This window comes from Bos taurus, chromosome 19 (genome assembly GCF_002263795.3).
Source record: "Bos taurus isolate L1 Dominette 01449 registration number 42190680 breed Hereford chromosome 19, ARS-UCD2.0, whole genome shotgun sequence".
Lineage (NCBI taxonomy): Eukaryota > Metazoa > Chordata > Mammalia > Artiodactyla > Bovidae > Bos > Bos taurus.
In genome coordinates this window covers 56,809,055-56,830,767 of record NC_037346.1, presented here as the reverse complement: position 1 = coordinate 56,830,767, position 21,713 = coordinate 56,809,055, and the positions used below count along the sequence as shown (strand labels likewise).

The 21,713-nt window shown below is 48.1% G+C and overlaps 1 protein-coding gene across 1 annotated transcript; it reads right to left on the bottom strand.

The window, feature by feature from the left end:
* Positions 1-13,493: 13,493 nt before the first annotated feature.
* Positions 13,494-19,543, bottom strand: LOC789732 (CMRF35-like molecule 5). The gene is made up of 4 exons (XM_002696214.6): positions 19,370-19,543; positions 16,679-17,008; positions 15,274-15,343; positions 13,494-14,442 (listed from the first exon to the last, which is right to left on the bottom strand). Exons 1-4 carry the CDS (start codon positions 19,422-19,424, stop codon positions 14,166-14,168), a joined length of 732 nt encoding a protein of 243 aa, XP_002696260.2. The 5' UTR covers positions 19,425-19,543; the 3' UTR covers positions 13,494-14,165.
* Between the last annotated feature and the right edge of the window lie 2,170 nt (positions 19,544-21,713).

Below are 21,713 nucleotides of genomic sequence, written 5' to 3'. Positions count from 1 at the left end.
TTCTCTCACGTAGTCCCCCAACACACTCTACTTCAAGGTATTGGACCTCAAAATGCCTTCTTTACTATTCCTCTACACCACTCTTCACAGCCCCTATTTGCCTTCACCTGGACGGACCCAGATACATAGCAATCTCAACAATTAACTCGGACCGTTTTACCACAAGGGTTTAAAGATAGCCCTCATTTTTTTGGGCAAGCCCTCCAAAGAGAGCTACAAACTTCAGACCTAGGCTGTACTACCTCACTCCAATACATAGACGATTTACTGTTAGGTAGTTTCTCTCACCTAGTCCTAGTCCACACCGCAACAGATTAAATCCCCTAGGCAACGGGGGCTGCAGCGTCTCGCTCTCCAAAGCGCCGATTGCTTCCATCACTGTCAGTGACATGGGATTGCTTCTCACTCCCACATCCAAAATAATCCCAGCTCAGAGACTTCAAGCCTTGACACAGACCCCCAGGCCCCGAACAAGGAGGGGACTTCTTTCTCTATTAGGTCTATTAAACTTCTTCCGAATGTGGGTCCCAAATTTTCCCCTCCACGCAAAACCTCTCTACCAAGCTACTCGAGGAAACTTAGATGAACCCTTACAGGCCCCCACCTCTCTCCACACCCCAATACAGACTCTTATCACACATTTCCCACAGGCCCCTTCTCTGTACTTGCCTGATTACACCACGCCTTTTTTCCTTTTTGTACATTCTCGACAAGGACATGCCTTTGGGATTCTGTGCCAGAAATTGGGGGACATATGGGGCCCTCTAGCTTACTTATCCAAACAACTTGATCTCATCACGTCGGATGGCCACCTTGTCTCCAGGCCTTAGCTGAAACTACCCTCTTAATACATGAAGCCCAAAAACTAACCCGAAAGATTCCTCTAAATGTATGCTCACCTCCTTCCTTCAAAGATTTACTCTCTCATCAGGCTTTCCTTTCTCTGCCCACTGCTTGACTACAGATCCTCCACACACACCTCCTCGACCCATCCCTTTCTTTTATGCCTTGTAAACCTCTTAATCCTGCTAGTTTACTCCCTACACCAGATCCAGAAGCAGAACGCCTATCTCATGACTGTGTTCAGACCTTAGATATGACACTTAATCCCTTTGAATATATAACTGGTCATCCCCTTACTGGCCCCAAAGTCCCAGAATACTGGTTCATAGATGGCAGTGCCCAGACATAAGCCCCATTTGGGGCTGGATACACTATAGTGCAGGGACAGCCTGGCAAAGTTATCCCCCTCGCCTCATCAAATCAGCCACACTCCCAGCTCACACATCCTCACAGCAGGCTGAACTGATAGCTCCTACACAAGCTTTGACCCCAGCCAACGACCAGAAGGTAAACATTTACACTGACTCCAAGTATGTCTATAACATATTACATTCTAACATTATAATCTGGAGGGAGAAGGGATTCCTGACTCAGAAGGGTACGCCTATTCTCAATGCTTCTTTTATTTCTGAACTCCTCCACATGGCTCAGCTCCCAAAACAAGCTGCTGCAATACGTTGCCGGGGACATCAGTGACATGGTCCTATCTCCTTTTATAACAACATAGCAGATCACGAAGCAAAGCGGCAGGCTGCCCTCTGTTAGTCCTGTCTTTACTATAGTCCAGATTGACAAGCCTAACATCCGCACATTGCTTTCATATTTACACTCCCTTTTCCACCCTCTGCAAGAGTACTTAAGACTTTCCTTCAGAACTTTACTGGGCTGACTAAGGATGATGTGACTTATTTAAATAATCTGACCCAAACTTGTACCACTTGTCAGCAGACAAACCATAATTCTAACATTCACCCCCCTCCTTTCCCCACCCACCAAATTCGCGGACATCTTCCCACACAAGTAGATTTCACCCACAAGCCACCCGTAAAAAGGGGTAAATTTCTCCTAGTCTTCGTAGATACATTTTCTGGGTGGATTGAAGCTTTCCCGACTACTAACAAATGAGTCCCTCCTGTGGCTCGCCTTATTCTTACTGAAATCCTCCCCAGGTTTGGAACGCTTTCCTCCCTCCAGTCTGACATCAGGCCGAGTTCACATCCCAGATCACCCAAAATACTGCACGAACCCTTCAAATTCCTCGGAGGTTTCATATTCCTTATTGCCCCTGGTCCTCTGGTAAGGTTAAGAGAGCCCACCGAGTCCTAAAAGAAACTCTGACCAAATCAACAATCGAACTTCATCAAGATTGGACTAAACTCCTCCCTTTAGCCCTCTTAAAGGTCTGGGCCTTACCAAAAAAACCTCTAAACGTCAGTCCGTTCGAGGCCACGTATGGGAGGCCCATAATAGCTTTAGGACTCCCCCACTCCCATGACGGTCCCAAACTGCCATCCCACCTTCCTTTTCCCTTACTTGCCCAGATGCGAGATGCCCTTTGAAGACATATGGATAACCTACTCCCTCGACCACATCCCTATCTCCCGTACCCATCCCTCCAAATAGGAGACAAAGTCTATATGACAGTTCAGTCCCACTCAGATCTAACTCCCAAATGGCAAGGACCCTACACAGTAATACTGCTGACCCCTACTGCTGCAAAATTAAAAGAAATCACCCCTTGGGTGCACGTTACTCAACTGAGAAAGGTTATGCAGCCCAATGATGAGAATGCTTACCAGACTAATACTTATCAAGTTTCTCACCCAGGCCCTACAACTCTAGAGTTCTCATGGCTTAAACAGGCCCCAACTGACGATGAATGAGCCTATCGGTTTCATGGCTACAATTATTTCCGGAACAACTCCTAGCAGATATCTGGGTCTCGAGTCCTCAAGGATCCACGTTCGAACACGTTGAAGATTACATCTCCACCCTGTGGCTGCAGGGAACCTTTTATAACTTTTACCCTTTTGAAATCCAATTCTTCTCCATAGTAGTTTATCTTATATTCACTTCCCCAAATGTTGGTTAACATCTTCTTCTTATCTTCTTTCTTTCCTCTGACCCAAGAACTCTTTCAAAACCCTAAACTCAACTATCTACTCCGGACCCTTAATTTAACCCATACTCTCCCCAATGCTTCTAAACCACAGTTGGCTAAAGACTGCTGGATATGTCTATCCAGTCCTCCGGGAGATTCAGCCCTCCCCACATCCATCCTAGACTGGACCACTGGTAACATATCCCTACACCACGCATACCATGGAGAGCCTTTATTCGTCTCATATCTTAAATCTTCACACTAGTGATCAAATCTGGAATTCGGACAAACTCTTAGAATCTTTACTCACTGACCTTCCCTCCCGACAATGGAAAACCTCCAATAGGAGGCCCTGTCGCCCAGAGAGTAACACTATTACAGAATAAGTGAAGTGAAGTGAAGTGAAGTGAAGTGAAATCGCTCAGTCATATCCCACTCCTTGCGACCCCATGGACTGTGCAGCCCACCAGGCTCCTCCGTCCATGGGATTCTCCAGGCAAGAGCACTGGAGTGGGTTGCCATTTCCTTCTTCTGGGGATCTTCCCAATCCAGGGATCGAACCCAGGTCTCCTGCATTGCAGGCAGAAGTTTTCCTTCTTCTGAGCCACCAGGGAAGCCCCATTATTACACTGTTACAACCAGCTCCTTTTTGCATATCTAAAAACAGTTCATATGACCAAGCCGTGGGCATAATCCCTAAACCCATGTGTAGCCATCCCTCCACTTTGCTCTTTGCCACTGGAGAGGCTATATATAATGTTCCTGGTCCTGCAGGACACTTTGCCTTCACAGCACGGCTTCCCTCAGCACACTCATCCGCTTCTCCCCTCACTGGGGCCACCTTAGTGGAGTCCCTGACCGTTCTTGAATGAGCGATCAACCCTGCCCACCCCCCCACCCAAGACTCCTCTTTGCCATCAACTTTAGCTGTTGTATGGTGACACCTGGCCTGTTTTTCTTGTGTGGGAAGTCTACATACCTCTGTTTACCTACTAATTGGACCAGAACCTGCACCCTGGTATACTCCAGTCCAAACATTTTTAGAGCCCCCAGTGATCAACCCCTAACTATTCCTCTCATTCACAAACAAATGAAACGAGCCATTCGTCTCATCCCCCTCTTAGTGGGACTAGGAATAGCGGCTGGAATTAGAACAGAAACCACCGGCCTAACCACCTCCATCCAAAACTACCCATCAGACAGCCTCCAGGAAATAGCCCAAGGTCTAGTAACTATCCAAAATTGACTCGATTCATTGGCAGCAGAGGTGTTACAAAATAGAAGAGGATTAGATCTACTAACTGCAGAAAAGGGAGGTTTGTGTCTCTTTCTGGACGAATCCTGCTGCTTCTATGCCAACTAGTCGGGTATTGTTCAGGAAGCTGAAAAATGCCTTCCAGATCGAGCCTCTCAAATCCGCCAGAGATTAAGCAACTCCTGGCAGTCACGGTTGACGGATTGGAACTGGATGCCTTGGGTTTTGCCCTCAAATCCTTCATATTCATTATCACCCTATTCACATTTGGACATTGTTGGTTTAATCTTTTCCAGGGATTCCTCCAGGACCGAATCCGAGCCATTTCTCAACATCAAGTCAAAACTGTTCTTCTGCTCGAGACCCTGGCAGCTAGAATAGAAAATCAACACTACGGGCCTTAGACTTCCTTCCTCCCAGACCACAAACCCCGACCCTCATTTACCAGCACGAAGAAGCCCTGAACATTGGCAACGCCCACCTCTCTTTCTCTTTGTATGTATTCCTTAGGGTCTGGAATGAAGGGAAGCTGCACAGCGCAAAGTAACCTAGAGTTAAAACTCCCCCCAGGTTCTCCCCACCACACCTTATAGAATAAAGAACCTTCTCCCCCGAAGAAAGGAACGGACGCTAAAGACTGATCACGTTCAGCTCCCAGTCGATCCCAGTCTCCGGCGGGTCTCAGGAATTCCTTGCCCCAGTTGTTGAAAGCTAACTAATCAAAAGTAATCTTGAGGGATTACTCAAGAAACAATGTATCTTCGCATATATATGTTTTCTATATATACCTACTCTCTTCTTGATTTAGCGCTGCTGCTGCTGCTGCTGCTAAGTCACTTTAGTCGTGTCCAACTCTGTGCGACCCCATAGATGGCAGCCCACCAGGCTCCTCCATCCCTGGGATTCTCCAGGCAAGAACACTGGAGCGGGTTGCCATTTCCTTCTCCGGTGCCTGAAAGTGAAAAGTGAAAGTGAAGTCACTCAGTCATGTCCAACTCTTGGAGACCCCATGGACTGTAGCCCACCAGGCTCCTCCATCCATGGGTGCAGCAGCCTACTAATATGACTGCTGCGCCTTCTCGCCTCATTAAAGAAGATCTGTTCCTGTAAAGTGCCAGTCTCGTTCTTTTTTCGAACCTCACCTTCTCTAGTTTCTTTACCTTACAGGGCCTATTCATTCATCCATGCACTTAAAAGAAAGGTTAATACGTTTATGTTCTCTGACATGTTCGAAGTTAGGTGTTGGGGGGAAAAATGAAAATGAATAAAATAAAGATCTGCTTTCTAGGGTACCGTTTCTCAAGGCTGCCAGATAGACGAGAAGACAGAAATATGGGTGGACAAATAGATAGAGGGAGGCATGCATGTATGGATGTGTGCATGAATGTGTGAATCTAAGGAGCTTTCTTTTTTAATATGTATTTATTCATCTGGCTGCATCAGGTCTTAGCTGTAGCACAAAGGATCTTCACTGAGTCATGCGAGATCTTTCACTACAGCCCATGGACTTTCTAGTTACGGCTTTCCAGATGGCCATGATCTCCCTCCCTCCTAGGCTCTGACACTGATGCCACTTTTCTTTATGCAGGAGTGTTTTCTTATAATAAAGAAGCATTTCACTGTACCCTGAACCTTCCAGAAGTGAGAAAGTGAAAGAAAGAACAAGAAGAATATATAAGAAAATACTGTTTAATTCTATAATACCTGCCTTACTGCAAAGGTATAGTATTCAAGATAGTATGGACTGGCATAAGCACAGACAAATTGATCAATGGAAAAGAATGGAGCATCCATAAGAACTCACGTGTTTGCTTTTTGACAAATCATCTAAAGAAATTCAATGGGAAGAAATGGGATCTGGGTAATAAGAATTCCAGAACATGGGGAGACCGATTGGCATCACTGCTTTGGTCAATTTCAAAGGTTCTTCTACCAGGCTGCTTTACTGTAGATCCAGTAGAAACAGAATCATGAGGAACAGTTTCTCCAGAGCTGGGTGATGGGGTGGTTTCCCCTGGGCCTTCTGAGGTCGTCAGTACAAAGTCATCTTCTGTGCAAATAGGTCCTCTGCTCGTTCCTCCCCATCAGACCAGTATAACACAGTCAGTTCAGTTGCTCAGTCACGTCCGACTCTTTGCAACCCCATGAATCGCAGCACGCCAGGCCTCCCTGTCCCTCACCAACTCCCAGAGTTCACTCAAACTCACGACCATCGAGTCAGTGATGCCATCCAGCAATCTCATCCACTGTCTTCCTTTCTCCTCCTGCCCCCAATCCCTCCCAGCATCAGAGTTTTTTCCAATGAGTCAACTCTTCACATGAGGTGACCAAAGTATTGGAGTTTCAGCTTCAGCATCAGTCCTTCCAAAGAATACCCAGGACTGATCTCCTTCAGAATGGACTGGTTGGATCTCCTTGCAGTCCAAGGGACTCTCAAGAGTCTTCTCCAACACCACAGTTCAAAAGCATCCATTCTGCTCTCAGCTTTCTTCACAGTCCAACTCTCACATCCATACATGACTACTGGAAAAACCGTAGCCTTGACTAGACGGACCTTTGTTGGCAAAGTAATGTCTCTGCTTTTCAATATGCTATCTAGGTTGGTCAGAACTTTCCTTCCAAGGAGTAAGCGCCTTTTAATTTCATGGCTGCAGTCACCACCTGCAGTGATTTTGAGCCCCCCAAGATAAAGTCTGACACTGTTTTCACTGTTTCCCCATCTATTTCCCATGAAGTGATGGGACCAGATGCCATGATCTTAGTTTTCTGAATGTTGAGCTTTAAGCCAACTTTTTCACTCTCCTCTTTCACTTTCATCAAGAGGCTCTTTAGTTCTTCTTTGCTTTCTGGCAAAAGGGTGGTGTCATCTGCATATCTAGGTTATTGATATTGATATTTCTCCAGGCAATCTTGATTCCAGCTTGTGCTTCTTCCAGCCCAGCATTTCTCATGATGTACTCTACATATAAGTTAAATAAGCAGGGTGACAATATACAGCCTTGACATACTCCTTTTCCTATTTGGAACCAGTCTGTTGTTCCATGTCCAGGTCTGTGGCTTCCTGACCTGCATACAGATTTCTCAACAGGCAGGTCAGGTGGTCTGGTATTCCCATCTCTTTCAGAATTTTCCACAGTTTATTGTGATCCACACAGTCAAAAGCTTTGGCATAGTCAATAAAGCAGAAATAGATGTTTTTCTGGAACTCTCTTGCTTTTTAGATAATCCAGTGGATGTTGGCAATTTGATCTCTGGTTCTTCTGCCTTTTCTAAAACCAGCTTGAACATCTGGAAGGTCACGGTTCACGTATTGCCTGGCTTGGAGATGACTGCAAATAGACATGACTGGAAATGGAAAGACTTACTGGCTACAGACAGGGGAAGATGGGGTGAATGACAGGAAGCTACTATTGCTCTGGGTCAATGTTTTTACTTCTTTGGTCTGTAGTTGTGCTTTTGTGGAATTTTCCTTTTCTATTGGCTTTGACCCAGTAGAATTTTGAAGGACAAAAGGTCTGTCTTAGGGAAGGTGTATTCCTTCCTTGACTGTTATTCAAGGAAGGCCCTTGGGTCTGGTTGAACTCTTCACAGTGCAGGAGGCTGTGGCCCTGCCCTCAGGGCGGGAGGTGATAGGTACACGGATTTGGGTTTTCCAGGCTCATCTGCCATCTCCAGGCCCAAAGAAATGAGCAGCCTGGAGCAGGGCTCACCGACTGTGCGGTGTCGATACAGCCCTGGGTGGGAGACCTACGTGAAGTGGTGGTCCCAAGGGGCTGACTGGGACAGCTGCCAGTTCGTTGTTAAAACCCTGATCAGAGAAGGAAGTACAAAAGGACCGCGTGTCCATCAAGGACAACTGGGAAGACCACTCAATCACCACGACCATGGAGAAAAGTGAAATAAAGGTGAAAATTGCTCATTTGTGTCTGACTCTTTGCAACCCCATGTACTATATAATCCATGGAATTCTCCAGGCTACAATACTGGAGTGGGTAGTCTTCCCCTTCTCCAGGGGATCTTCCCAACCCAGGGTTCAAACCCAGGTCTCCTGCATTGCAGGTGGATTATTTACCAGCTGAGCCACAAGGGAAGCCCAAGAATACTGGGGAGGGTAGCCTTACCATTCTCCAGGGGATCCTCCCAACCTAGGAATCGAACAGGGGTCTCCTGCATTGAAGGCAAATTCTTTACCAACTGAGCTATCAGGGAAGACCCACCCATGGAGAAGCCCAGGCTGGACGATTCAGACACTTACTGGTGTGGGATTGAGAGACCCGGACCTGACCTGGGGGACCACGTTGACGTGACCATTGACCCAGGTAAGAGTATGTGTGTGTGTGGACGTGTCTCTTCAGGGCCTCCTCTGTCCAGGGACCCAACTGTCCATCAGAGGGAATGTCCCAGGGCTGGCGGAGTCCTGAGGGCTCACGGAGCCTCTGCTGACCACCTGGGCTGGGAGGGGCTGGACTTCCCTCGATGCTCTCCTGGCTCCAGGGCCACCTCCGGCTGGGATCATGCTTTCCCAGCACCCTGTTTCCCTGCGCACAGTCAGTGCCCGAGTCTGCTCCCAAGGAGATGAAGGTGGTGGGACCCAGTGTCAGCCCGCGGGCCAAGGGACCCTTCTCTGTGGGACCTGCAGACCCTGATTCCTGCCAGTGCTTTCCTGGGACCCCTCCTGCCCTGGAGGTGTTCCTACTCTTTCTAGAGTTTAAGTCAGACTTCAGAGCTGCCATGCCCAACCCCTGTTCCATATCCCATCTCGGGGGAAAGACCCAGCATAGTAAGAGTGCTGTTTTTATTATTTGGTCTGAAAAGGCCTCCACACTCAAAGGGCATTGAAATCCACCAAATTCATTTATCTGACAATCATATGATATTCTCTTTACTTCACGAATACGGTATATCACACTTACTGACTTTCTAATGTTCAAACAGTTTTGCTTGCTTGGCATAAACCCAAATTGGTCATGAGGCATGTTTTTTCTATTTCTGGATTCAGTTTGCCAATGTTTTGTTTCAGACTCTTGCATTTACACTCATGAGTGATAACCGCCTATCATATTTCTTCCTTTCGCTGCCTTGTCAGGTTGGCATCAAACCTATGCCAGTCTTATGGAATGGATTAGGAATTACATCTTTCCTCTGTTCCAGAATTTTTTTCAATATATAAGATAGGCATTATTTCTTCCTTAAATGCTTAGTAAATATTGACATTGAACTTCAATAAATAATCTAGCATTTTCCTTGGGGGATATTTTTAATAATGGAGTTGATTCATTTAAATAGTTGTAAGATTATTTCAGCTTTTCTAATTCTTTTTGTGCTAACTTTTGTATATTATTTTTCAAAGAATTTGTTATTTCATCAAAAGTTTCCAATTTACTGGCATAACTTTGTTTAGTGTCATTTTATTATTGTAGCCGCATATCATCTTATCCTTGTATTCAGTCCAGTCGCTCAGTCGTGTCCGACTCTTTGCAGCCACGTGGGCTGCTGCACTCCAGGCCTCCCTGTCCATCACCAACTCCAGGAGTTTACTCAAACTTGTGTCCATCGAGTTGGTGATGCCATCCAACTATCTCATCCTCTGTCGTCCCCTTCTCCTCCTGCCTTCAACCTTTCCCAGCATCAGGGTCTTTTCCAGTGAGTCAGTTCTTCACATCAGGTGACCAGAGTACTGGGGCTTCGGCTTCAGCATCAGTCCTTCCAGTAAATATTTAGGACTGGTTTCCTTTAGGGTGGACTGGTTGGAGCACGACCACTTATGCCAGTTCAAAAACATCAATTCTTTGGCTTCAGCGCTCAGCTTTCTTTATGGTCCAACTCTCGCATCCATACATGACTACTGGGAGAACCATTGCTTTGACTAGACAGACTTTTGTTGGCAAAGTAATGTCTCTGCTTTTAATATGCTGTCTAGGTTAACTTTTTAATATGTGCAGGATATATAGTGATGTCTCCCATCTCACAATTGATTATTCAGACCCCCAATCTTTCTATTGTAAATATCTTTCACGAGCTTTTTAAAAAGCAATCATTGACTTTGAGGATCTTCTCTATTTTTATCTTATTTTCTACTTCATTAACTTTTGCTCTTTTTTTTTCCAGTATTTTCTTCCTCCTACTTTTTCCTGAGCAAGTGACCACTGACTGTCATTACAGCCCAGGGTGGGAAGAAACATGTGAAGAGGTGGTGTTGAGATGTTGATCAGCAGAACTGTATCATCCTGATTCAAACCATGTCATGCAAGCAGAAGGAGACGGCGAGCCATGTGTGCTGCAATCAGAACAAACGCGTGATCACCATGACCACGTCTTTTGAGAAAAACACTTGTTTTTCTGACTTGCTACCTAGGCATGTTATAGATTATCTTCCTATAACCTACAGAGCTTGGATATTCAGATAAAGATCTGAGTTTAAGATTCCCACCAGAAGTTCCTGCTTTACTGCTCCCAGGGCACCTTTAAAAATAACCACTTAGGGACTTCCCTGGTGGTCCAGGGAAGACTCTGCACTCCCAAGGCAGGGGGCCCAGGTTTGATCCCTGGTCAGGGAACTAGATCCCACATGGTGCAACTAAATATCCCGCATGCTGCAACTAAGACCCAGAGCACCAAACACATTTTGAAAAATAACCACTTCGAGTTAAGCCTGCTAAAAATTAGCGACCTCTGCTCTAACCACCTACTAAGTAACAGGTGCTTGCTACCGTGCTCTCTGTCTTCTCCTCTCTCATGACCTGGGACTGAGAAGCACCCCTTCCTTGGCTCATTGCCACCCCACCTCACCTCCCCAACCCTTCTTCTGAGATCTGTCAGTAATAAATCTTTTGACTCTACTTCCCTCGTGCAGGTGCAGTGACACTTTGCCTTCAATCAAAGGCTTCCCTGGTGGCTCAGCGGTTAAGAATCCGCCTGCAATGCAGGAGATGCAGGTTCAATCCATGGATTGGGAACATCAGCTGGAGAAGGAAATGGCAACCTACTCCAGTGTTCTTGCCTGGGAAAGCCCAAGGACAGAGGAGCCTGGTGGGCCACAGTTCATGGTGTCGCAAAGAGTTGGACACTATTTAGGGACTAAACACTTCAACCAAAAGGACCTCCTGGGTTTCACTTCCAAAGTGGGATATTTGGGTGCTGACAGTCAGCTACCTGCCGACCCTGGGTGAGTTGCTTGTACCTCTGCATTCAATGGGTTATCATCTGCATATTCTTTTTTTTATTTTATTTTGGGGATTTCAAACTCTTTTTTAAATGAATTTTTTATTGAAGTGTAGTTGATTTACAATGACGTGTTAATTTCAGGTGTATGGCAAAGTGATTCAGTTGTACATAATACGTATCTTTTCTCAGAATCTTTTCCCTTATAGATTATTAGTAATACAAAGCATGAGTTGAGTTCCCTGTGTTATAAGTAGGTCCTTGCTGGTTATCTATTTTATATATAGTAGTGCGTATGTTCATCACAAACTCTTAATTTATCCCTCCCCTTTCTTTCCCCTCTAGTAGCTATAAGTTTGTTTTTTTAGTCTCTTCGTCGGTTTCTGTTTTTTATATGTTCATTTGTATCATCTTTAGATTCCACATATGAGTGATGTCATATGATATTTGTCTTTCTCTGACTTACTTCACTTAGTATCATCATCTCTAGAGGTCCAGCCACGTTGCTGCAAAGGGCACCATTTCCTTCTATGATCTGCATGGTTTTCTTTCGACACCCTAGCTCCAGCTTCTCAACACAGCTGCAGGAGCTCAGGGCAAACAATGCAGACACTTACTGATGTGGGGCTGAGAGAACCAAAGCGGACCCTGGGGTCTATGCTAAAGTGACCACTGACCCAGATAAGGAGTCTTCCTCCCTGTATCATGTTGCTGGGATTGAGGTTTCAGGATCCCCTCCATTCTTATTCAGGCTATAAAAATGAATTCCCGAACGCTTCCCTGAGACCACGTGTGCGAGTGTGAGTGAGGGAAGGAGTGAGTGTGTGACATCAGAAGATGACTGTCTTAGCCTCTCAGAGCAGGACATGCTCAGCTCAGGTAGGAGAATTTGAAAAAGAACTGTCCCCATTTTGATCACTGATGGCACCCACTCTGCCTTCCTTGGAGCTGGGCAAGCCTGACAGTCCTACTGCAATGGAACCTCCAATTTTTATTGTAAGGATTTTCCCAATATTTCATGGGATGTACTTATATTTTCAAAGTATTTGCTGTTTAGTCAAACTTCAATTATAATTGAGTGTCCTGTGGAGCTTTTTCCAAGACTTTTTTTTTAAATGTATACCACTTTAAAGTTTTATCAGTTTAAATTATTGCATCTGTTTTTTATATTTCTTGCTTTGTGGGCCACAAGGCATGTGTGATCTTAGCTCCCCAATCAGGGATCCAACCCACACCCCCTACACTGAAAAGTGCAGTCTTAACCACGAGGGAAGCCAGGGGAGCCCCACATATGCTACAGTTTTATTTGTTAAACCTGATAACTCTATCCTCTGGGGTACTCAGGCTGGGGCCCCCACACATGGTCCCTCTGATGTTTCCTTGTGTCAGCAGAGTCTTTGGGAAGTCTGAGGTGGGCCTCCCCAACCTCATTTTGCCTTTGAATACAGTCAATTTCCCACCTGAGCTTTAGGTACATGGAGGCAAAAATCATCAGCTGGATGGCAGGACAGGAGGCTGAAACATTGATCTCTCTCCTACATGCCCCTCACCTCTCAGAGGGTAAGATAATGTCTCAAGGTTTGGCCTCTAGCTTTAGAAGAAAACAGTTGACCTTTTCTAAACTAGCTCCCTGAGGCCCTGCCCACTTCCTTCCCAATGAACCAACAGGAAGAGCTTAATTCATATCCCAGGACTCTTAGTCTAGGGAATCTTCCTGAGAATGAAGAGTCCTCTCCAAGCCCCACCCTCCACAGCCCACCCTAGCTCATAGCTGCAGATCTGTGCTAACTCCAGGGTCTGACTGATGGATTACTCCACAGTCCCCAAAATGCATGGAGGATCTCCTTGCAGACCCCAAGTGAGAGTCACAGCCAGACTGAATACATTCAAGACAGGGAAGAAAATGGAGATATTAACGGGGCGGGAACTTATGGTGACAAGGAGAGGCTGTGAGGTCGTTCTCATCTTCAGGTGTGCCTAGGAGGTGAGGGATGGTGCTGGTACTAGAATCTCATTTCAAACACACAAAATACATCAGGGCAGGGATGCCAGAGTCTTCTGACCACTTTTTAAGAAAATATTTTCTTTATTTATTTGGCTGCATCACCTCCCCCCCCCCCCCCGCCCCCGGGATCTTCATGAGTCATGCAGAATCTTTGGTTGCACTGCACAGTCGTGGTTCCCCAACCAGGGATTGAACCCACAGCCCCTGCATTGCAAGCCAGATTCTTACCCACTGGACCACCAGCAAAGTCCCTCTGTCCACTTATATTTTCATATCTTCACATGCAGTTGGCATATTATCATCGTTTTGCACATTTTTCTACTTTCATGGGGTCTAGAATTTCCCAGGTGGCTCAGTCGTCCAGCTGCAAATGCGGAAGATGCAGGAGACACGGGATCAACACCTGGGTCGGGAAGATTCCCTGCAGGAGGAAATGGCAACCCACTCCAGTATTCGTGTCTGGGAAATCCCATGGAGAGAGGAGCCTTCGGGCTACAGTCCATGGGGTCACAAAGAGTCGGACACGATCGAGCACACACACACAGAATCTCAAGCCCACGATTGGCTGACCCCTGCCCCGCACACAATGCAAGAATAAGTGCATTACGTTGTGTGTGACACAGACTTGAGATCATATATGTCCTCCAAGGAACTGGGCCCAGAAGAAGGCATCCGCTCTTCCATTCCTTCCTGTAGTTTCTCCTGTGTTGGAGGCCTCAGGATGAAGAAGGCCAGAGGCTGTGCAGGGAAGGGCGAAACTAGAGCCAGACTGGAGCATCAGAGCAGCAGGTTTCCAGGGACTAGGGGACTGATTCTTGAAGTGGGGGGCCATGCTGCCTCGAGAACCACAGTCGCCACTGACCACTGTCATTGCCTGAGAAAAATGCCTTTTTCTTCTGTTCGAGGGTCTTTTGCTCGGGGAATGTTGAAGAGCATGGGGGCTGCTGGTGTTCCTGGGGCTTCCCCCCAGAGCTCCTCAGAGGCCTGTTGACCCAGAGGACAGCACCGAGCATGCCCAGGAACAGGGGCACCTTCAGGAAGACCAGGAGCAGGAAGTGGACGCTGCCCAGCAGGGGCCTGTGGAGAACACGGGGACAGGAAGTGAGATGCCCGCCAGGCCCCCTCCTCCCAGCTCTCCCGGGTCCCAGGTTCCAATACCCTACACGAGGGCCAGCCTGGGACCCCAGGGTGACAACAGCCTTCTCCCCCCAGACTCTCCTTCTTCATGTCTCCCTGTTCTGACCCTTGCTGCTCTCCTGGGCAGGAAAGGATTAGTGTCCTCATCAGAAGGAGAAGAGCTTAGAACATAGACACACACAAAGGGGAAACCACGAGATGCACAGCGAGGAAGACGGCCGTCTACACAGCTAAGGAGGGAGCCCTTGGGAGAAAGGAGATACGCTGACACCTTGACCGCAGACTCTGGCCTCCAGAGCTGTGAAAAATGAACGTTGTCTAAGCTGCCTGGCCTGTGTTACTTTGCCATGGCAGCCAAACTAATACAAGAATCATCCCTTATTCTTCACTCTTCACAGAAATTTGTCAAATGAAGTCATTTATCAATTAATCACTTAACTCTGTTTGGAACGTTACTTATGTAATGTAAGTACCTGGAAGGCAGACAGCTGGATATTTGGATAGTCATCATATCCCCTCATATTTCTAAAACAGGGATGGGCAGGCTTCCCTGGTGGTCCAGTGATAAAGAATCCACGGCCAACGCAGGGGTCATTAGAAAGCCTGTGCACAGCCATGAAGACCGAGCACATCCCCCCAAAAATAAAATAAATAAAAAATTTTTTTGAAAAAAGGGATGGGCAGGAGTGGGTACCCACCCAGCGCTTATTTGTTGGATAAATGAATGTATCAGCCATCTCATGAAGATCAAAAGCCCTAATTGTTACTTACAGGTGTCCTTCCGGGGCAACTGGTGCCGTGAACATGTTGGCATTGGTGGTGGGGCGGGTGAAGATCGACCCTGCAGTTGCAAGACACACAGACCAGGTTACACAGCACTCTATCTGTTCACCCACCTGCAGACCGAAAAGTGCCTCTGAGTCTGGGGGATCTGGGTTTGGGAAGCATGGGCCTCCCTATCTTGAGTGTCTGGAGGAGGGCCAAGAGGCCAGACTGCTCATATCTCCCTGGCCTCCAGGAGACTCAAAGCCTCAAAGGCAGTGGGGCTGGCACAGGTCCAGGAAGGGTAAAGGGGCCCAGGGTCGCCTCAGGCCAAGGGCAGCTGGAAGACAGCGGAATTCAAATGCTCCAGCTGCTTGTGACAGGGCCGCGGCCAGTGCCTCCTCCATCTACTTATCCACGAGGACAGGAGTAGAATGGGGGCTGCCAGGCAGCTGACACAGCCAAAATCTGCAACTTCAAAGGTCAGGGCCAGCCCTGACCTCAGTAAAATCCCGAGGTTCAGGAAGAGCCTGCACTTGGAGGACGTTATTAAGCTCCCGTGACGGGGATAGTTACTCTCAGGAGTGTTGTCAGGATTGACTGAGATGAACCTGCTCTGCTTTGCAAGTATAATGGGCCTCCAGGTTCAGGGTGTATGTGTAAGGGAGCCATTGACTGTGTGTCCACCCCTCTCTGCCAGAGGTGCCCAGTGAGGGGGCTCGCCCGGTCCAAGGGTCAGCAGAAGCAGAGACCAACAGACAAAATTGGTCAAACCAAGGTGCCTCCACTAACATGCCCAGGAGTGCTTGCCTTCTAGAAGGACTGAGGAAGAGAGTGTTCTTCAACTCAGATGTATAAATGGCTCATGATGGGGTTTCATGCACCAGAAATGCAGCCTTCTGACTGTGGAGCCCTGTCCAGACCCCGAAATTAAGCACAGCATCCCCCACTGGGCTGGGACTTCCCCCTGAGATGGGATATGGAACACACGGTGGGCATGGCAGCTCTGAAGTCCCAACCCCGAATTCCAGAAAGAGCAGGAACACCCCCAGGGCAGCAGGGGTCCCAGGAAAGCGCTGGCAGGAATCGGGGTCTCCAGGTCCCACAGAGGAAGGTCCCTTGGCCCACAGGCTGACACTGGTCCCACCACCTTTATCTCCTTGGGAGCAGACTCGGGCACTGACTGTGTGCAGGGAAACAGGGTGTTGGGAAAGCCTGATCCCAGCCTGGAGGCGGCCCTGGAGCCAGGAGAGTGTCGAGGGGAAGTCGGGCCCCTCCCAGCCCAGGTGGTCAGTGGGGGCTCCGTGAGCCCTCAGGACTCCCCCACCCCTGGGACATTCCCTCTGAGGGACAGTTGGGTCCCTGGACAGAGCAGGCCCTGAAGAGACACGTCCACACACACACGTACTCTTACCTGGGTCAATGGTCACTTCTACTGGGTTCCCCAGGTCAGGTCCAGGTATCTCAATCCCACACCAGTAAGTGTCTGAATCGTCCAGCCTGAGCTCCTTCATGGTCACAGTGAATGAGCGGTCTTTCTGGTTGTCCCTGATGGACACGCGGCCCTCCTTCACCTCCTTCTCTGATCCAGTGGTTTTAACAACGAAGCGACAGTTGTTCCAGGCAGCCCCCCGGCACCACCACTTCACGTAGCGCTCATACCGAGGGTCATATTGACACCGCACAGTCAGTGAGCCCTGCTCCACACCTCTCACTGCTCTGGGACCCGAGATGGCAGATGAGCCTGGAAACACAAATCCACGTACCTGTTACCTCCCGTCCTGGGGGCAGGGCCACAGCCTCCTGCACTGTGAATAATTCAACCAGACCCAAGGGCCTCCTGAGCGGAGTAACAGTCAAGGAAGGGATACACCTTCCACAAGATGGACCTTTTGCCCTTCAAAATCCTAGTCAAAGCCACCAGGAAAATCCCATAAAAGCACAACTGAGGATCTCGAAGAAACACAAACACTGACACAGAGCAAGAGCAACTTCCTGAGATCATCCCACTTCCCCTGTCTGCGGCCAGTGAGTCTTTCCATTCCAGCCACGTCCGTTTGCAGCCATCCCTGTGTTATTCTGCTCTGATGGGGAGGAAAGACCCGAGGACCCATTTCCACAGAAGATGACTCTGCACTGACGACCTCAGGAGGTCCAGCTGAAACACCCCCTTAACACGTCTGCGGGGAGGCTGTTCCCACTGGCTACGATGTAGTAAAGCGGTAAACTGGGTATGGTGTAGTGAATGTGCTGCAGGGGCCTCCTCGAAGCTGACCAAGGCAGTGGTTGCTACTGGGGCTCCGTGTGCTATGGACTCCATACAGGACACGTCCCATTATGTTCACTGAACTGTAAATTCCACTCCCAAATTCCTGGGAGAAGTGCTTTTGTAGGACAAAAGCAAGGACAGGTTAGGTATGAAACAGAGCAACACCTATGTATGTCTTCAGGTGTCTTGTAAGGTTTTTATTAAATCTAATGGAAATGATTCTATCAAGAGATCAACACTGAGTAAACCAGAAAAAAAAAACTACTTCTCTCTGCTCTGCAACCACCTGCTCTAGGTCAGCGATCACTTGCTCATTATTTTCAGTCTAGGTCTGTCTAATCAAAGGTATGGTTTTCCCACTAGTCATGTATGGATGTGAGAGATGGCCTATAAAGAAAGCTCAGTGCTGAACAATTGATACTTTTGAACTGTGTTGTTGAAGAAGACTCTTGAGAGTCCCTTGGACTGCAAGGAGATCCAACCAGTCCATCCTAAAGGAGATCAGTCCTGGGTGTTCATCGGAAGGACTGATGTTGAAGCTGAAACTCCAATACTTTGGCCACCTGATGTGAGGAACTGACTCATTGGAAAAGACCCTGATGCTGGAAAAGATGCTGGGAGGACAATGGGATGACAGAGGATGAGATGGTTGGATGGCATCACCAACTCAATGGACATGAGTTTGAGTAAACTCCAGGAGTTGGTGATGGACAGGGAGGCCTGCCGCGCTGCAGTCCACGGGGTCACAAAGAATCAGACGTGACTGAGTGACTGAACTGAACTGAACTGAAACTTTCGTAAAGGCACTCAGAGCACTGGAAATCACTTAAATCAAATCTCCATTAAAAATTATTTAAATTTACTGAAGTCAACGCAAACCCGGAGCCCCCCAGTGGCTCAAGGGGTAAAGAATCCGTCTGCAATTCAGGAGCCACAGGAAACAAGTTCCATCCCTGGGTCAAGAACATCCCCTGGAGGAGGGCTTGGAAACCCACTCCAGTATTCTTGCCTGGAGAATTCAATGGACAGAGGAGTCTGGCAGACTACAGTCCATGGAGTCACAAAGAGTCGGACACGATTTAGCAACTTAGCATGCATGCATGCAAATGTAAACCCACTCACAGAAACTCTGACCACTTCTTTAGAGTCAATAAACATTCAGCGTGATTGTTCTGCATGAGTTTGGGATGGAACTAGAAGCATGCGCAACATGATCTAACAACTTCAAACAACACGTTTTTTTAAATCACGTAGAGAACATTTACAAAAATTGACCATTAAAGAGACCTGCTGCAAAATAAGGAAATGGCAATCCACTACAGTGTTCTTGCCTGGAGAATCCCAGAGATGGGGGAGCCTCATGGGCTGCTGTCTATGGGGTCACACAGAGTCAGACACGACTGAAGTGACTTAGCAGCAGCAGCAGCAGCAGCAGCTGCAAAATAGGCTATGAGAAGCCCATGCACCGCACCTAGAGAAATATCCTGAGCACCCCGATGACCCAGTGCAACCAGAAATAAAGCTTTAAAAAGCTCTTCAGGAGTGGATTCCTTCATCACCCCCTGCAGCTGCACCCCCGTTTTCATTCATTCATCTGTGTGTCTAGAATGGCCAAGGTTGAAAAACACTGTCCTATGGGGGGGACACTTGGGTTGGTTTGGTTTCTTGTTTCCCAGCACCTAACATAGAAGCTGTGAGGTGTTAACAGTAAACATGATATTTGATTAACAAATCAGTGTCTGGATGAACGAATGGACCCTGCCATGTTCCCCCAGGACAGACCCTCAGGATCTCCTGCCTCAGTCACTCCAGGGTCAGAAGCCCCACCCCACTCACCTGGGATGACAAGAAGAAACAGAGCCGGGAGCAGACACGTGGTCCTGCCTCCCATCCTCGGAGCTAACGAGCTCTCGGTTCCTTCAAGGACCGGCGCCAAGGTCAGAAGTGGACACGCCAGATGTCCCTCAAGCCTCGAGAGATGTTTCCTGAATCTCCTTTGCACTTGTCTCTGGTTCACTTCCCACGGTCAGCACCTACTTCTGCATTTTACAGATTAGGGGAAAAGGCTGTCACTCATTGAGAGGATGAATTGCAGCACGTGATGAGAGCTGTGTCCAGACCTCTGTGCCTCTGGGGAGAACAAGTGGTCCGGGTCCGGGCGGGTTGCCCATGAGGAGCCGAGACATCGCTGCTGGGGGAAGGGGGCAGAGCTGGTGGTGGGTGAATAGAGAGGACCCCAGAGCAGGGGTTGGACACAGGAATGGACTCAACTGGGTCTGCACTTGGGGAGAAGGCGGAGCTCGGGGCTCAGGTCCAGCCTCACTGCAGACACAGTCCCACCCTTCCCTCTCTGCAGGCAGCACCCCCACCTGCATCTCAGACCACCTTCCTGCCCTGAGCCTGACCCCTGCCCCTCCCTGGGCTCGGCTCCCTTTGAGGTCCTGAGTCTCTGCAGAGCAGAAGCCACCCTGGGGCAGGATCAGAAAGGAGAAGCCCCTTTTCCTTTCACCCATTTTGCCCAGAGGCTTCCTCTCCCACGTCTGCACGTGCCCCCCGGCTCCTGGCTGCTGGTCACCGCCCTGCACAGGCACTGCTTATTCTTCTGTCTCCTGTGTGACCCTCCCCACTGCCCCCAGGGGCTCCCTGTGTCCCCTGCTCCCTCTCCCCCTCCTCTCTGGACTGATTCTTTGTCTCTCCTATTCTCTGTCATATTTTAGGAGGCGAGTTTCTCTGAGCCTCTGACCCCTTCTTTCTCACTCTGTCCTGGCCAGTTCCGCTTATTTCATTTAATGTGTGGTTTTGTGGCTTCTGTGCTGCTAAGAGCTACCCAGAGGTGAACAGGGCCCAGCTCCCCAGGCTTGGCAAGTGTGCTGAGTGCCCCATGCTGTATGTGTGTGTGTGTGTGTGTGTGTGTGTGTGTGTGTGTGTAAGCCCCACGTTGAAAGACTCCTCCTCGGTCACCATGAGATTCCACCACCAGGATCTGTGCCTTGAGATCCACTCCCAGGTACGCCCTCTGGTCATGACGAAAGGAGCTCATTTTCTTATCTGCAGCAGGGGAGCCACTGTCTTCTAACGGGTGTTCGGACCTCTTCTGCCCACCCTGAGGGTTCAAGCACCTGGGCAGGTGGTGAAGAGCTTAAGTGCACTGGTCTCAGGGACTCAGTTTCCCTCCAGGAAATGTGTGTCCTGAATCACTGGTTGTGGCTGAGGATTTAACCCTGGCTGAAATCCCACTTCTCTTAAAAGTAGGTCCCGGTCATTTCTCCAAAGAAGACATCCCAATGTTCTATGTAGGCACATGAGAAGATGCTCAGCATCACCAATAAGTAGAGAATATCGCACCAATAAGGTGCGATATCACCTCACACTGGTCAGAATGTCCATCATTAGAAAGTCTAGATTTACCCAATGCTGGCGAGAGGGTGGAGAAAAGGGAACCGTCCTACCCTGTTAGTGAGAATATAAGTTGGTACAGTGACTATGGAAATTGTGTGGAGGTTCCTCAGAAAACTAAAAATAGAATTATGATATAATCCAGCATTCCCACACCTGGGAATATACATGGACAAATCTCTAGTTCAAAAAGATGCGTGTACCCCAATGTTCATAGCAGCGCTGTTCACAACAGCTGAGACATAGAAATAAGCTAAATGTCCATGAACAGATCATGGATGAGAGAAAGGTGATGTGTATATATGTACACATATATACACACACTGGAATACTGCTGCTGCTACTGCTGCTAAGTCACTTCAGTCGTGTCTGACTCTGTGTGAGCCCATAGACGGCAGCCCACCAGGCTCCCCTGTCCCTGGGATTCTCCAGGCAAGAACACTGGAGTGGGTTGCCATTTCCTTCTCCAATGCATGAAAGTGAAAAGTGAAAAGTGAAAGTGAAGTCGCTCAGTCGTGTCCGACTCTTAGCAACCCTATGGACTGCAGCCTACCAGGCTCCTCCATCTATGGGATTTTCCAAGCAAGAGTAATGGAGTGGGGAGCCATTGCCTTCTCCACACTGGAATATTACTAAGCCATAAGATTAGATCTCAATTACAGGAGAAAAACTAATTAAAATTCCAACATATGGAGGCTGAACAACACGCTGCTGAATAACCAACAAATCACAGAAGAAATCAAAAAAGATATCAAAATATTTCATAGTAACGAATGAAAATGAA